Source organism: Stenella coeruleoalba (assembly GCF_951394435.1).
Source record: "Stenella coeruleoalba genome assembly, chromosome: 4".
In the NCBI taxonomy this organism is placed as follows: Eukaryota; Metazoa; Chordata; class Mammalia; order Artiodactyla; family Delphinidae; genus Stenella; species Stenella coeruleoalba.
The window spans coordinates 44,651,159-44,669,124 of record NC_137149.1 but is presented as its reverse complement, the minus strand read 5'-3'; the positions used below and the strand labels follow the sequence as shown (position 1 = coordinate 44,669,124).

The 17,966-nt window shown below is 37.6% G+C and overlaps 2 protein-coding genes across 5 annotated transcripts in view; one reads left to right on the top strand and one right to left on the bottom strand.

Annotated features, from left to right (window-relative positions):
• Positions 1 to 1,076, bottom strand: part of NCAPG (non-SMC condensin I complex subunit G) — a 47,876-nt gene extending 46,800 nt beyond the window's left edge. Inside the window, exon 1 of the mRNA XM_079920932.1 lies at positions 819 to 1,076. Within this exon, the coding sequence (XP_079777058.1) occupies positions 819 to 929 (111 nt within the window). The 5' untranslated portion in view covers positions 930 to 1,076. The remainder of the gene's footprint in view (positions 1 to 818) is intronic.
• DCAF16 (DDB1 and CUL4 associated factor 16) lies at positions 921 to 13,813 on the top strand. 4 transcript variants are annotated; one of them, XM_079920936.1, is made up of 2 exons: positions 921 to 1,009; positions 10,351 to 13,813. In XM_079920936.1, exon 2 carries the CDS (start codon positions 10,976 to 10,978, stop codon positions 11,624 to 11,626), a length of 651 nt encoding a protein of 216 aa, XP_079777062.1. In that variant the 5' UTR covers positions 921 to 1,009; positions 10,351 to 10,975; the 3' UTR covers positions 11,627 to 13,813. The 4 variants fall into 4 exon arrangements, with proteins under 4 accessions (XP_079777062.1, XP_079777061.1, XP_079777059.1 ...); XM_079920935.1 differs by having other exon boundaries at positions 937 to 1,009; positions 10,336 to 13,813; XM_079920933.1 differs by lacking the exon at positions 921 to 1,009 and adding an exon at positions 1,209 to 1,383.
• Positions 13,814 to 17,966: the final 4,153 nt, after the last annotated feature.

The window sequence follows — 17,966 nt, the reverse complement described above, 5'->3', positions numbered from 1 at the left end:
TGAAAGGACTCCTCTGATTTTTTTTTTTTAACACCCTTGAATTCTCAATATGATGCCTTGGTACCAGTTTAGTAAAAATCTGCTTCTTCATGAACAACCCAAAATCAACCACAGCTTTTGCATTTTACCGTATTACCCTTAATATTACACAGCAATTTCCTTTTGATATAACTCACATCCTACCTCATATCCTCAAGCCCTATACTGACTTACAATTTTTCTCGGACCTCAAGATAATTTATTCTCCCGAAATTCATGGTCCTATTCTTCTTGAGGTTTCATTTAAAAACGAAACAAACAGTAAATTCATGGTCCTATTCTTCTTGAGGTTTCATTTAAAAACGAAACAAACAGTAAATTCATGGTCCTATTCTTCTTGAGGTTTCATTTAAAAACGAAACAAACAGTATTTACATGACTAAGAAGAGCCAAGTCCTAACGATTAATTTGCTAATTGGTGATTTGATACAATTTAACAGTGGGGCGAGGTTTACGTAATTAAATGTGGGCGGTGATCTGAGGGACAACACCGCGTTCAGGATCCACGCTGCGGCCCTACACTAGATGCCCGGTCGCCACGGTACGCGCAAACTCTTCTCCAAGTTCACCGCCAGAGGATTAACGGTCCGCGCCGGAGGCCGCTGGGAAGAGGCGGGGGGGAGGGGAGGGTGTGCCTCTCCGAACCAGGTCGTGAAAGTTAAGGAGGTTGGAGTCTTGATGCGCGGAGTTGGGAAGGTCGCGGGAAGCCCCCGGGAGAGGCCAGGCCGAGCCGGGGAAGGGAGGGGTGGGGGCCCGGTGCCGCGGGCCGCATCGCTTACCGAGTGGTAGGTGCGGCTCAGCGCCACCACCAGCTTCGCCTGGTTCTGGTGCGGCTGCTGCGCCAGCTGGAAGGCCTCCTTAATCGGCAGCAGCCTCTTCTCCGCCCCCATGGCGCCGGGACCCTGTCGTGACGAAGCCTGTCAGCGCTCGGCTTCAGCTGACCGACTGACCACGGTCAGGGACTCCACAGGTACGCTTCACTCTCCAGTCTGCAGGCGGCCGACAGCCGAGGGCGTGGTAACCGCCAGAGCGTTCAAATAACTCCCGCGGGAGAAGGAAATACGCGAGACTATCGCGAGAGTTTAGAGCGGCGAGAGTGGGAAGAGATGGGACCACCCCCTTCAACCCCACCGATGGGGCGCTTGCGCTTAGGGTCTTTTAAACCGTTTTCCGAGTGGGAAGTGGCGTTTCTAAGAGGAGGAGGAGTTGGCGCCCCCGGAAGTGGTATCCACCGGAGTGCGAGCCTTACGGCGGAGTGACTGTTGGATCAGAGCTGGTGGCGCCAGGCTTAGTCGTGTCTTGAGGCTGGGAGTGAGGCGAGGAAGAAGAACGGATCCTTCTTGGGTGAGAAAGGGAATCTGCTGAGGGGACGAATCCCTGCCCCCGCTGAAGGGGAGGAGGGATTCGTTCGGAGATCCGTCAAGAAGGGAGAGCTAGGGCGTGCGGGAGTGCTGGGCGGCGGCCTGATTTCTACTGGAAGGGAGGATGTTCCGAGGTCTCCAGATGGAGGCGGGCCGCAGTATTTTTAAGCCTTAGGTCCGCGTCTGGTGGAGAGTCTGCAAACGTGTAAGGCAGTATGGGAAGAGAGGCACGGGTTAATTTAGGTACAGCTTGTTCTAGATGTACCGGCTTTCGAGGCCTGTTTACAGAGGTGCATAACGGCAGTGTTTTCAACACAGAATGGAAAAAGAGTTTAGGGTAATGGTAAGATAAAGAAATTTGGAGTGCCTTCCGGCAGGAACTAAGTCTTTATTTAAACTGTTCTTTAATGGAATTATTTGAGACAATTATTAACATCTAAAGAAATAGATTACAAAGCAGCCTGTACGCCTTTTTTCCTGTTGGACTACCTTTCCTCCCTAGCAGCAATGGATTTTCTGAATTTACTGTTAATTTTTATGTATTAATGATATCTGAATAAATCTCTGAATAAGTATCTTGTATTGTTTTCATGTTCTAACATTATATGAATGATCCTATGTATGCAACTTGCTTTTTTCACTCAGTATTATTTTTGAGGTTTATTCATATTGATATTTTCATAACCATAACAACACCTTTTGGACCCATTGTCGAGGAAAAATTAACCAATGGTTGATCTAGGAAAGAAATGGAGAATTTTATTCAAGCCAATCTGAGGGTTATAACCTGTGAGACAATCTTTCAGGAAGCTCAGGACTGTCCTGCCCTTTTGAGGTCTTAAGCACAGTAATATATGGGGTTTTTTTTGTTTTTTTTTTGTTTTTTGCGGTACGCGGGCCTCTCACTGTTGTGGCCTCTCCCGTTGTGGAGCACAGGTGCCGGACGCGCAGGCTCAGCGGCCATGGCTTACGGGCCCAACCGCTCCGCGGCATGTGGGATCTTCCCGGACCGGGGCACGAACCCGTGTCCCCTGCATCGGCAGGCGGACTCTCAACCACTGCGCCACCAGGGAAGCCCAGTAATATATGTTTTTGAGACAAAGGGTTATACGTCAAATGACGTATTATTGACAGTTTACACAATCCAGATCTATAGTTACAAAGAGAGTAGTAGGTCATGGGTCATCTTGACTCCTTACAAGATTAAGGAAGGTTATCTCCTAAGGAGGTTTGGTTAGTGCAGATACACAACACACACTAAAGGGGAGGGAGGAGGCCCAAAACAGGCAGAGAAAAATTTTACGTTTAAATTTTTCTTGTCTTGCCATAAAGTATGAATTTTATTTCATCACCTTATATGCCAAGACACTGTTCTAAGCACTTTACTTCATTTAATCCTTAGGCACAACCCTTGTAAATTCTTTCCGTCTTTTTAAGAAGAGGAAACTGAGGTACATATAGGTTGCTCTAGAATTCTATTGTATGAGCATGCCATAATTTATTCATCTATTCTCTTCATAGTCCTAATTCCTGAAACATTGCAGGTATTCAAATGCTAGTTAAAATAGTAAATATGGTAGCAGTAATAGTAAATATTGGGTTGCCCATAATTTCAAAATTATCAAAATGTCTAATTTCTGAAAAGGCAAGAGGGGTGGGTATTTTAGGTTAATCAGCTAGAGGGAAAGCAGAGGTTTAAGAGTGCATGGAATATAGTCGATAACATTTATAATCTCACTATAGCTAAAATGTAGAATACCTAGACAGCTGTGGTGAAAGAAACCTAGAACGGGCATTAATTTTTTAACCAGCTATATCCAAAGTATCATTTCAACATGTACTCAACATAAATTATATTGATGAGTTAATTTACATTCTTTTTTTTCCTATTAAGTCTTTGGAATTGGGAATTATTTTACACTAGCTACATTTCAAACTGCTCAATAAACATGGGGCTAGTGACTACAGTATTAGTGTATAACTATTCTTACTTTGGGAACCACTGAATATACCATTTGTTTTTCATGTAAAATCAACTGCTGAACTAAAAGTTAGAACAAACTAATATTTGGAGAAATTTTTCTTATTTTGTGGCCTTTAATTGCTCAGCTCTCCTTATGCTTTGGGTGCCTGCTACCTTTGTTGCTTTGTTTAACTGTGAAATTTCTAACAATATTATTTCATTTACCATATTTTATTTGGTTACCCACAAATGAGAGGTGACTTCATACCATTTTGTCATTACTGAGGGATGAGGCATCTGGCCACCAGAGGTCAGCCTAAGTATATTTTGACCAGCTTGGGCAGGGGGGATTAATAACATGTTTTTGTTCAGTATTTTTGGAACATTATCTGAAAAGTTAAAAAAAAAAGATACTAGATTACAAAAATGGCAGCCTTTGGAATGGAAGAAAATATTTTCAAGCCATATATCCTGTAAGATGTTAATATCAAAAATATATAAGGACTCATATAATTCAGTAGCAAAAAAATTAATAATAACCTGCTTTAAAAATGAGCAAAGGACCTGAATAGACATTTTTCCAGAGAACACCTACAAATGGCCAACATGTATATGAAAAGGAGCTCAACATCACTTATCATCAGGGAAATGCAAATCACAACCACAATAAGGTATCACTTCACACCTGTCAGGATGGCTGTTATCTAAAAGTCAGAAGATAACAAGTGTTGGTGAGGATTAGGACCCTTATACACACTGGTGGGAAACAATATGGAGGTTCCTCAAAAAAGTAAAAATAGAGCTATCATATGATCCAGCAATCCCCCTTCTTGGTATATATTCAAAGGATAAAATTACTATCTCAAAGATACATCTGCATTCCCATGTTTATTGCAGCATTATTCACAGTAACCAAGATATGGAAATAATCTAAGTGTCCATCAATGAATGAATGAATAAAGAAGATGTGACATTTATATACATACACAATTAAGTCTTTAAAAAGAAGGAAATCCTGCAACTTACAACAACATGGGTCAACCTGGAGGACATTCTGCCATGTGAAATAAACGAGACACAGAAAGACAAATACTGTATGATCCCACTTATATGTGGAATCTTAAAAAGTTGAACTCATAGAAATAAAGAGTAGAATGGGAGTTATCAGTGGCTAGCGGGTGGAGGAAATAGATATCAAAGCATACAGACTTTCTGGAGACCTGATGTACATCATAATGACTATAGTTGATCATGTATACTTGAAATTTGCTGAGAATAGATCTCGAGTGTTATCATCACATGCAAAAAAAAATATATAGTAACTGAGGTGATGGGTATGTTAATTAGCTTGATTGTGTAACCATTTCACAGTGAATACGTATATCAAAGCATCACATTGTACATGTTAAATATATGTAATTTGTTAATTATACCTCGATAAAACTGGTAAAAAAAAAAGATGCTATATTAAGCTTAAACTCACTGCCTTTAGGTTACCTGTGTCTTGACTTTTTCTCTAAATGCTATAGGGAAAAGAACACACTGTAGCAACTAAACTAAGCAAACTAACTAATTCGTATGGTAAGGCTATTTAGTTCTGAAATTACAGAAAAATGGTTCTTTCAAAGTAAATTATGCATGGGAGTGTACAGAGTAAGTGGTTAATTCACTTTTGATATGAGGGTATTACTCATGGAATGTAAAGAGGTAACAGTGATGGGTTCACTCTAGAATTTACATATGCCTTCAAAGAAACTTTGTTTTATTTTTGCTTAACAAAAAAAAGTAGGGTGAGCCTTTTAAAGAATGCTTTGAGCAACATAATTACTGAAGTATAGCCAATCAATAATCATGCAAATGGAATCTGGTTGAAATGAAAATAGTAAAAATATAAGAGGACAGAAGAATTAAAAGCTAACCCCTGGGGACTTCTCTGGTGGTGCAGTGGTTAAGAATCCGCCTGCCAATGCAGGGGACACAGGTTCGAGCCCTGGTCCGGGAAGATCACACATGCCGCGGAGCAACTAGCCCGTGCGCCACAACTACTGAGCCTGTGCTCTAGAGCCCGGGAGGCACAACTACTGACCCCGTGCTCCGCAACAAGAGAAGCCACCACAATGAGAAGCCCATGCACCGCAACGAAGGGTAGCTCCCACTCGCCACACTAAAGAAAGCCCGGGTGCAGCAACAAAGACCCAACACAGCCAAAAATAAATAAATAAATAATTAATTAGTTTTTTAAAAAAGTTAACACCTGTCTCAATAAAATACTTACGGTATGTTTTAAATTTTCCTTTTGTTTTCAGATTGAAGTAGGTAATAATATTATAAACTTTTAAAAGTATTTGCACTCATGTTCTTAAAGATGAAGTTATAAGCAGTGACCTTTATATTGCTTTAGTAGCATTATCTTTGTTGATCTTGTTTAAAAAAATTGTTTCATTTGTCTTTGTACAACATACTACCAAATCACCTGAATATAATTTAGGAATTTTTGTCTCCCTAGAATAAAAGTGAAACATGCTTGTATAGTTACTTACAGCAGGCCTTCATCATTCTCTCATTAATTTTTCCAAAAAATTTGCTAAGCCCCTAATATGTGCCGGACACTGCAGAGAACTAAATTAGATAAAGAATGAGTAGAAGTCAGAGAAATGTTTTTTAGAGGAATAGTACCGACACGAAGCCAGACCATATCCACTTCATTGTGTATTTGAAACTAGAGATGTTTACTAACTTTCATTTTGGAAATCATTGCTACATGATGGCATGAGTGGGATCTTGATATTTTGGTTTTGCTTTTTTCGTTCAGACCTATGCCTTTAGTCCATCCATGTTGCTATGTATACTTCTAATGTGCTTTTAACACGTTAACCTATCCACTCCCCCAGTGATGGAAGCCTGGAATGCTTCTATTTCTTTACCATCAAAGATGACTCCCCAGAGTACATGTTGGTCTTATGGAGAATTTCTCTGCTATATATACCCAAGAGTGGAATTCCTACATCATGAGTTGTGCAAATAGTTTGACTAAGTAGTGCTGCCAGATTGCTCTTCAGAAAGGTTACCCCAGTCTGTAATCCCACCAGTAGTGCAGGTTTCTAAGGGAGTTCCTTTAGTCCCCTCACGAACACTTGGCTTTTTCCAGCTTTCTAATTTTTACCAAAAATAATAGAATAGTGTGATATCTATTTACTCATCATATAGTTAATGGCCTGTGGATTTTCTCTTCTGTAAATTGGATATTTTTGTCCTTTGTCCATTTCTTTATTGAGACTGCTACCTTTTTGGTTGTTGTTGATTTGTAGTTAACTTTGTTCTTGATGTGTTTAGTTCAATCCAAAAATACTAATTTTGATGTGATTGAATTCATCGTATTTTGGTCTTGTGCGTTATGTTTTTTTAAGAAGTGCTTCTCTGGCCCTAAGTCACAAAGATATTCTCCTGCATTATATTCTCTTAACTATATAGTTTTACAATTCTCATTTAGGTCTTTAACCTGTCATGAGTCCTCCTTTGTATGTGGCATTATATAGGTGTACAGTTTTATTTTTCTTCATGTAATGAGCCAGTTTTTACCAGTATTACTACATACTAAATGCATTCATTCCCCCTTGATTTATGTGCCAACTTTACTGTATACTACATTCTTAAGTCTTATGTGGCTCTATTTCTGAGCTTTGTTCCATTGGACTATTTGTTCTTATACTAACCACCCTACTTTAATTTCTGTGGCTTCTGTAACATGTGTAATAATATGTGTTAATATCTTGTAGGCCATGATATTTACTTTACTCTTCTGCTTAAATAGTTTGTTTAGCTATATGTGGAATTTTATTCTTAACATATTGGAATTGTATAAATTAATTTGGAAAAAAGTCCTTTATAATATTCATTGTTCCATCCAAGAGCATGGAATGTCTGTCTATTTTAAATCATCTATGTCCTTCATTAGAATTTTACAGTCTTCTTCATAGAGGTCTCGCATATTATTGATTAGTTCTTAAACCCTTTATAGGTTTTGTATTTTGCCCCTATTGTGCAAGTGATGTATGTAATACATTTCATGGTTAGTATTGCTGGTGTTAAGAGTGCCTGGGGTCAAATCCTGATTCTATCACTTAGTAGATATATGACCCTGGACAGGTAGCTTAAGCCTCATGTATAAAATGGGGTCAATAAAAGTACCTATCTTATAGGATTGTTAGGAGAATTTTAAATGAGTTAACATTTGTGCAGTTCCTAGAATAGTACCTGGAAAATTTTAAGTGCTATATAAATAAATTACTGAATAGTCATAGGTTAATCTCAGATCCAGGAACTTTGTTGAACTCTTTTATTAGCTCTAATAGTTTATAAGTTAGGCTTTTTTTAATGTTAGATGACCATATCATCTGTAAATTAGTAGTTTTATATCTTTTTTCCAGTTCTCACACCTTTTTTAAAAAAAACATTGATTAGGACTTTGGTACTTTGTTACACTGGTACTTTGTTATACAATATCAGTCCTTATCATCCTTATCTAATTTCTTTTTTTTAATTAATTTATTTTTGGCTGCGTTGGGTCTTTGTTGCTGCACTCAGGCTTTCTCTAGTTGTGGCGAACGGGGGCTATTCTTCCTTGTGGAGCACGGGCTCTAGGCGCGCGGGCTCTAGAGCTCAGGCTCAGTTGTCATGGCGCACGGGCTAAGTTGCTCCGCGGCATGTGGGATCTTCCTGGACCACAGGTAGAACCCTTGTCCCTTGCATTGAGAGGCGGATTCCTAACGACTGCGCCACCAGGGAATTCCCTAATTTCATTTTTAAAGGGAATATATCTGAAGTTTCTCATTTAGGATATTTGTTGAAAGTTTTTCATAGATAATTTTTACCTTGTTGAGAAAGTAACTTTCTCTTCCTAGTTTGGTAAGAGCATTTTGTTTTTTAAAACATAAATAGGTGTTGATCAAGAACCAAGAACGGTTAAATATCCATAGTTAATAAAATTATCTAATTTATTGCTGTAGTGACTTATATTTATAAATTTTATGAAGTTGAGATATTCTTGCTTTCCTATGATAAGCGCTATATGATTGTGACATTCTTTTTTTCTTTAATACACTATTACATTTTGTTAGGTAATATTTGAAATTTTTGCAAGTGAAATGAGCCTTTCTTATTTGCTTCATCTCTAGATTTGGAATTAATATTTTATTATCCTCATAAAAGGAGTTTTATGCTATTTTTCTTTTTTCTGGAACAATTTATATAAAATATGTATTAATTTCCTTGGAAGTTTAGTGGAACTCTCTTATAAAACCATTTGCACCTGGTGTTTTTAATAGGTTGTTACCTTTTGAGTTTCTTTAATACTGGTCTGTTTTATTCAAGTTATCTATTTCTTCCTGTACAAATTTTAGTATTTTATATTCTTCTAGAATTTAGCCATTTTATCTAGGTTTTCACTTTTTAGCATATATTATGTTTTTAATTTTGGGGGGGTATTTTAAAATCTCTTTCCTGATAACTCTCACCAGTTTTGTTTTTCTTATTCATATTTTCAGAAAACCGTCTTTCAGTTTTATCACTCTATTATTCTTTTATATACTATTTAATTGCTGCCTTTATTATTTCCTTTCTGCTTATTTTGCTGTTGCGCTTTTAGATTGTCTTGAATTGAATGCTTAACTTGTGCGTATTTAAACTTCCTTGTTTCCTCATCAATGTATTTAAAGCTATAAATTTCTTCTAGGTACTGGTTTGGCCATACCCCACAAATGTTTGCTTGTGAGGTTATATTATTATTCAGTTTTATATCTAATATCTTTTATGATTTCCATTTTATTGATTCATGAGCTATTTAGTTTCCTAACAGGATTACTTTTAACTAACCTTTAATATCTACTTTTATTGCATTATGGTTAGAGAATTTAGTCTAAATGAAATTGACCCTTTGGAATCTAGTTATACTTTATAACCTAATGCATGAACTATTTGTGTGTGTGTGTGTGTGTATATGTGTGTACTTAATATCTGTTCTGTTTGGTATAGAGTTTTGTATACTTAAATAATATAATACCTAAAGTATATTAATATTTTAACTTTTTCAGAATGTTTGTATCCCTGCTTATATTCCCCTGTCAGTTCTATTAGTTGTTACTAGAGAAATTTTGAGGATGTTCTTTTAGGGTCATAGATGTTTATGATGAGTGTATCACTTTCATTGTTTTCCTTTTACTAGTATTATCATCAATCTTTGTCCCTTATATTTTTTTGCCTTGAAATATTTTTTGTTGGATATTAAGATTGCTGTCCCAGCTTTATTCTGGTCCACAGTTACCTGATATATATTTTTTCATATTTTTAGCTTTGACCTTTTTTGGTTCTTTTTGCTTTAAAATATCTTTTGTTAGCAGTATATTGTTAAATCTTGTTTTGTTTGGTTGATCCAGTCTGAGTGTCTGCCTTTCAATTGTCAATTTAAGCTGTTTATATTCATTTTAACTCCTGCTATATTAAGATTTATACCTGCCATCTTCCCTCATTATCTGTAGAGTATGGTCATAGGACCACAACCTCTGGGGTCCCAGCAAGAGTTCTACAACCAGCTCTACAACCAGCACAGGTCCCCTAGAACTAATCCCAACAAGCACCTCTAAAGATAAAAAAGATATCTTTTATAGCTCCCTATTTGGAGTTTGGAGCATAAGGGATCTGCTCTTGCAGAAGTAATTTCCTGGGCTAGAACTGCATGATAAAAAACAAACTAGCCCAGATATGTACCAACAAAAGATTAAAGTGGCCCCATGCTCTTCTTCCCAATTTTGTCTTGGTAGGATCCATTCCCAGTAGGAAACTCTGCCTAAACTTATGTGCTAGAGATGGGAAAGCTGATAAGGCTTCTTGCTCAACACCATGTGCTTGGATAGTCTATGAAGTTAGATGGATAATAATGTTACCCAGTGCTTTCAGGCTTTAATATCATGTCTCTAGTCTTCTCATTCACAGGTTAAGGCTACCTTTCCAGATAGTCCAACAACTAAGTCACCAGTTTCCAAGGACATTTGCACCACCTATGGAAAACATCAGATCCGTGCACACCAGACAGATCCTTGACACCTCGTCCCACCATCTCTCTGCGCAAAAGTTGCTGCACCAGCGGATAAAGAAGGCGACCACTGAGTTTCTTTTTATTATGAAATAGATATAATATCTCTGCCAGCAAAAAAGAGTACACAAAGTGTCTCTTCATAATTTCACAACCAGTTGAGACCATGCTAAGAAAATCAGCTTGCCTAGATGAGGACCCCTTCTCTTCTTGGGTAGCCAGGATTTGAAGGAGAGACTCTGACCTGTGCCACTGGTAAGTGACTAAATTTTACACACTGAACTGGTCCTGAGAACTGAGCTGTCTTCTTTGTAAGTGAAGAATATACAACATAATCTTGAAGAACTGCACAGTGGTGCGAGCCAGAGGCATACTGTGTGTGTGTAACAGACTGAGAAACAGACAAATGAATCCTATTGAAAGGATTTCTCATCTTCTGCTTCTATTTGCCAGTGTTAGTGTTTTACTGGCTTAGATTGTTACCTTTTTCTGTTACCTTTTTTTCTATACTGTTGTTCTATTCTAATGGGTCCTAGAAATCCCTCTCCTGACCCCTTATCAGAATCAGAAAGTGAGGAAGAAGAAAATGCTAACTACCTAAATGAGAGTTCTGGGGAAGAGTGGGATTCCTCTGAAGAAGAGGACCCTGTGGTGCCCAACCTAACACCTCTTGAGAGTCTTGCCTGGCAGGTTAAGTGCCTTTTAAAATATTCTACAACTTGGAAACCTTTAAATCCTAATTCCTGGTTGTATCATGCTAAACTCTTGGATGCTAGCACACCAGTCCATATACTACGAGAGATAGGACTAAGACTCTCCCATTGCTCCCATTGTGTACCCAAACTGGAACCAATTCCTGAATGGCCTCCTCTAGCTTCTTGTGGAGTCCCACCTTTTCAAAAGCCCCTTATGAGTCCCAGCCGGCTTTCTAGAGATCATGCCACTCTAAATGGGGCACTGCAATTTGCCACCAAACAGTTGAGCCGAACATTGAGTAGAGCCACTCCCATACCCGAGTACCTAAAACAAATTCCTAATTCATGTGTTTCTGGTTGTTGCTGTGGCTGGTTAACTAAAACAGTTAAGGAAACAACCCGCACTGAACCCATCAACACTACTTACTCCTACACTGACTTCCAAAAGGCAGTTAACAAACTCCTAACTGCATCACTATAAAGATCCACCATTCCTTCTCATATCTCTCGTGTTGCCAGTTGAGAAAGGAATACAGTTACACAGCCCACAGTTGAGGAACTAACAAACATCTCAACCAAACTGTGCTGATATGCCAAAATACGATCAAGTACTGAATATAATACCCAAGAGTCCTGTAACTCCAGTACAGAAGATGTGCATTGTGAGCATTCACTTTGAAAGACCCTGTGGTTAAAATGAGAACTTCAGTAGAGAATTAGTCAAAAGGGACCTTATTACAAGAGATAAGTTGACTATTCTCCACACTTAGTTCTCCCCGCAGTTTACTCTGCCTGTCTAATGGACTTAACTAGATACCTAATTATTAATGGGAAGGAAAAGGAGGCCACTACCCCATTTGTTACCCAACCTTCAGAGTAGCCATTGTGGAAAGCGGTAAGTTAGCTACTCCCAGTAACACCTTTCTGAGCATACTTTTCTCTGATACTCATTTCTAGGGAGGTAGCTGAGTTAAATTGAATAACTAGATAAAAGAAAATGGTGGGAATATGGATTTATCTCCCTCTTTTTATATTGGTAGACCTATATATGGCACCCTTTAGGAGTTCCTGTTTTGGGGGGAGGGAGTGCAGTAGTGTAGTAGTAGCCTACACTGCTCCAAACCTATTATGGAACCTGCAGTTACAGCATAAACATTTTATAGGCTCCCACCAGGCAGTCTCTAGCTAAAGTGGCTTATAAGATCATACCTGGGGATTAAACAGACTCCTGTTCCGTAGGCAATATATTTCCTGCATCTTGGCATCCAGACTTTAGTCAAGAGCAAATAAAACCCATTCCAAAGACCAATGGGAAAAAATTAAGAGAGCATTTATGTTAGTGGATTAAAGTATTTCATCTGTATGATGTTCCCTGGAGCAGTACTTCATGCACTTTCCATGTCCATTGCAAACTTTTCAGGAACTTTACTGCAGAAATTCTCAGCCTAATACAGTCTGAAGTTGAAGAGTTTTTTAGCATCATTGTTTTTCTACATCTAGCTTTAGATTTTTTTTTCTGGCTGAATAGAAAGCATATGTACCCTTGTAAATGAATCTTGCTGTGTTTATTTAGATAAGTCAAAACGTAGAAATCAACATACATAAAATGCATGAGACCAGTAAGTCTTTTCACACACCTACAATAAAGAGTGAAACCTTTGTGTGATCCTGGTTGACTGGGCATCTAAAGGGAATCAGAAAACAGATTGTTAAAGATATATATCTCTCCTTATTTTAGTTTTGCTTTTTCCTGTTCTCCATAATTAAGTGCTGTATACAGTGTGGCATCAAAAAATTGAAGCATTAATGGAATCACAAATTCTATAAATGTATAGCAACTTTAAGGAGAGAGGAGAATGTTTATAACCTAATGAGTAGTTTCTGCTGAACCTTAGTTGTCTCCTCTTAAGGAAAAAGGAGGGAATTATAGTAGGTAGAAAAAAATACTTGTTAATGGAAAATTTGTTACTGAACTGAAACCATATAATGTTAGTGTAACTGAATGTATCAGTAACTGTTCCTATGTAGATGTTCTATGAAGTTGGTTTTTAAAATGTTACAAAAACCTGTTTCTTTCTTTCTTTGTTTCTTTTTTTTTCTTTTTTTTTTTTTTAGGGGAAGGTGGGAAGAGGTAGAGGGGTCTAAAAATTAAAATCTGTTGATGTTTATGTAACCATAATATGTTCCTATGTGTGTGTGTGTGTGTGTGTGTGTGTGTGTAAAAGTGCCTTGTTCATGAACACATTTTTGCTGTTCATTCCCAAAGGAAGCCTTTCCCCAGCTTCCCAGCTGAATAAACCAACAGCTTTGTACATGCTGAACAGAGTATGGTCATTTATTCTTCACAAATGAAATAGATTCTGCTTTGCTTAAGGCATATTCAACATTCACCAAGTGCTGAATAGAGTCCATAGAGATACAGTGTATCTGATAGGAGGTGACTTGGCAGCTCTAGAAAAGAAACATACTTGAAGAGGAAAGTGTCAGATATGCAGTCAAGACCCAGATTTGAACCCATTTGTTTGTATATAAGTAATTCCAGGTTGCACAAAATGATTGATAGGTACCTAAATAAGCCTTAAGCCTTTACTTCTTTTTGTGCGCCATGGTGTGGGGTTAGGGGTGAATTTACCACTTTCACACTCTCCCTCCATGGGCCTTTGGTTAAATGCAGTCCCCATAATTAGGATAAAGAAGGATGAATTTATTCCCTATTTATAGAAATATTTATCAAAAGAGTAAGGAAACAGAATTTCTAAACCAACAGACATCAATGTTATTTAAAGGTATTATTCTGTCTTGGTGCAGATAGTCTCTTTTTGTTGAAGCAGTCCAGATACATTGAGCCCAGAAGACCATAAACATGTTTTTTTAAGCCCATCAGCTTCCTAACAGAAGAAATCTAGACATGGCAGGAGGAGGGCAGATGTTAGGTCACCTTTAGGGAATTATTTTGCTGAGACTCCAATCACAACTATCCATCTAAAACATTTTCTCTATGGTGAAAACAGTGTTTTGATATTAGAGTAGATTCTTAAAGCAGTTAGGACTTTAGAAGTCACTTGGGTTGTTTTCTTACTGAAAACATAGATTCTCTTACATAATAAATGATTTTCTACTTTTGGCTGCATTGTTAGAGAATTCAATATCTTTTGGAGCAGCCCATTAGTTCTAAATAGAAATTTAGTCATTTAATAACATTATGGAGTGCCTACTATAATCCAGACACTCACTGGGAGTGTAAAATTAAATCAGATGATATACATAAGAAATCAGTTTTAAAATATATTGAACCAATGTGAATTACCCCAAGGCTTTTGGCCACTGATGCTCATTTACTGTGAGCTAGGGTCACAGAATATAAGCTTACTCCTTACACTGGCCATTAAATATTTGAAAATGAGACAGTCATCAAAGTGTAGTGGGAATTCAGATGGAGAGCACACTCCAACAATTAAACCCCACAAGAGGTAGTCAGCTAAGGGAATACATAAAATAAATAGGTATTTTATACACAGATTTAAATTGTATATACTAAATTCACAAGGCAGTAGCACACAAAGATCAGGACCAGAAGTGTTATGCTCATTTGGCTGGGGTATGTATAAAAGCCCAGAAAGTCTGGATAACTACTCAGACTTCATGAGACAACTTTATACAAGCTGCTGGCACATAAGTTCTACTAATGAGTGGTATCCATTGGACTGAGGAAAATTGAAGGAGCTACACTAACTGACACCAACCACCAGGTATTTCTTCTGTGTCTACTTGCTGTCATCAAAAGGAAAATCTCTGTGGTGTATCTTTGCCAGTTTTGAACAAAATTTAGTTAATGGCTACATGTTTAAGTGTGATCCTTGTATGTAATCTTCTAATCTCTTTCTATTGGTGGCAGCAGTGGGATTATATACTATACAATTTTTGGATATGAGACTAAGGAAAGGGAGAGGGTAAAGGTATCACAGTGATCTGATCTACCCAGCTCCTCTTAGCTGTAAGAGCTATGACCAGCCCTTCTCAATAAGGTATGGAAAAAGAATACTTGATTTTAAAATAATGATTTAAAATAACAATGTAGCAGGCAGACAGTACTAGAGTTGCTTCTAAACTGTGGTCAGTTTAAAATGTAGCCTCCAATGAAGAACCGTATCAAATGTACTAGGAATATACATGTTTCATTTAAAATGTCAATCCTGAATTAACTTTTATTCAATTGCTTAAAGCAATTAGGACTTTAGAAGTCACTTGGGTTGTTTTCTTACTGAAAACATAGATTCTCTTACATAATAAATGATTTTCTACTTTTGGCTCCATTGTTAGAGAATTCAATATTTTTGGAGCAGCCCATTAGTTTTAAATAGAAATTTAAATCACTTTTATTCCAGCCCACACGTGACATAAAATGTAATCCATTTAATTCCAAGAGAATTTTGTTAATTTCTAAAAAGAAATATTCAAAAATAAACTTTTGTGGCACAGTGTAAAAATCCTTTCAACTCACATCTTCACTCAGGTTAAAAACAAAAAAACCCTTAATATTATGTATAAATGCAAAAATATCTTACCCCATCTCAAGGACCACTTTCAGGGCTTGGGTTGAATCAGAGAACAAGCCTATAAGCAACGAACATTGAAACTGAGGCAGAAGCGGGGCATTGGTGAAAGCCAGTCCTCTACCTTCTTCTAAGACCTGAATACTGTGGCTTTTGCCTCTTTTTTTTTTCCTACATATTGAGCATAGACCTTTGTGAGGAACCTCTCCCCTCATCCCCTGCAGCTGCTGCATGTGGTTGATCATTGCTTATTTCTCATTGACAGCAGCTCATTATAAACCTGGAAATGACCTTCCACAGCTGGGCAGTATTTACCAAAGTCATAACTAATGTTCATCTATTTTCTTTTTTAATCTTATAGCACCTGTTGAAATGACACTATGAAAGATACTTTAAGATAATTTCCAGAGGTGAGGAATCTGAAGATGAGAAAAATTAAGTGACTTGTCCAATTCAATACAAAGTATTTAAATATTTGAGTCTATTAATAACCCACTTAAGACATGATAATGTATATAACACTGTACAGTGAACAATAAACAATTCAAGCTCAAAAAAATGTTAGTGAGAGCTTAGGGTTGGAGCATAAAACAGTAAGTAGTCTGGAATTTGGGTAGTTTATCTGGGAAGAAATAGATGACCCTGAAACATGATATGAAAATTCCTGAAATCATTTGGAAAGTTATGCTGTATTTCCTAGCGTAGAACATAACCAGTATTCACCTAGGAGACAGGATACCAGCCAGCCTAACAAGATTGTAACTGAGTTCCTAGTATACACAGAAACTGAGCTGGTATGGTATCAAACTAGATATCAACAGAAACCAGATGAAACAGTCTTAAAATATTACAGCTTATAAATGAAGGAGCTAGTAATATTTTATTGGGGGGAAATTATTATATTTGGGTTAACTACTAAACCCATGCTTAATGCTCCCCTTCAATCCATGGTGTCAGCTTATGAGACCTGACACTCCAATACATCAACTGATACCTTGCTGTGTGTGTATTATCTAGGTCTGGTTGGGGCAACTTTGTTTGGGAGGTGCACAAATAATTGGAACTGTCCAAGAGTATGGCCATCATCCATCAAAAAAGACCCTAGATTGCCTTTATGATTGAACCCTGAGCAACCAAAATGGCTTGATAGAGTGGCACAGCTCTGGTGACACAAGGGGCTGACCACACTACCTAGAGAATCCAAGTTCCTATAGTAATTGAAAGCATTAATTTTGGCCACAGCCAAGGCATTGTACATTGCAAAGTGGGTGCATATGGGGTTGCCCATGGCTACCTGCCTGGTAGTAATGTAGACTTGCCCGGTGGCTTGAATAGCTTTGGTCCAGATCCCAGTTTCCTTCTTTAAACCCAGTTTTTCTATGTTGGTCACTTTCTACTTATGATATACTGTTTAAGTAAATGTGTTGGATTGCCAGACTTAGCAAAAATACAGGATGCCCAAGTAAATTTGAATTTCAGATAAACAATGAAATAGGGGCCATACTTATTCGAGGAAAAATAATTAATTATTTGAAATTCAAATTTATCTGGCATCCCATATTTTATCTGGCAACCCTATGAATGTGTGAGTAACACTGATTAAATTTGGATTGTAGTCCTGTAGTTGTTCCCAGGGAACACTCTGGTTCTTTCCATTATGTGTTGTACTTTTATCTGCGAATACTTGATGCAGGAAGAGAGAGGCTAACACATAGTTGACCCAAGATTAGAACTGTTGTTAAGAGATAAAAGAGGAAGGTCAATTGAGATATGAGCGCTGTTATAGGAGACACATTGTCTTTGGCTAAAATTATCACATAGCCATTAAAACATTTCCAGACGTACAAATTTTCAAAATGATGTCTCAGTAATAGGTAGTTTGGGGGTTTGTTGTTTTTCGTTTGTGTGTATTTTAAAGTTACTTTCTCTTTTACCATGAAGGGAAAGATTAAGTGCACTACTTTTTTCTTTTTAACATCTTTTTTTGTTTTGTTTTTGTTCTTTTTTGTTGTTTTTTTCTAACATCTTTATTGGAGTATAATTGTTTTACAATGTTGTGTTAGTTTCTGCTGTATAACAAAGTGAATCAGCTATATGTATACATATATCGCCATATCCCCTCCCTCGTGCGCCTCCCTCCCACCCTCCCTATCCCACCCCTCTAGATGGACACAAAGCACTGAGCTGATCTCCCTGTGCTATGCAGCTGCTTCCCACTATTTTACATTTGGTAGCACTACTTTCTTTTTTTTTTTTTTAATACTTGAT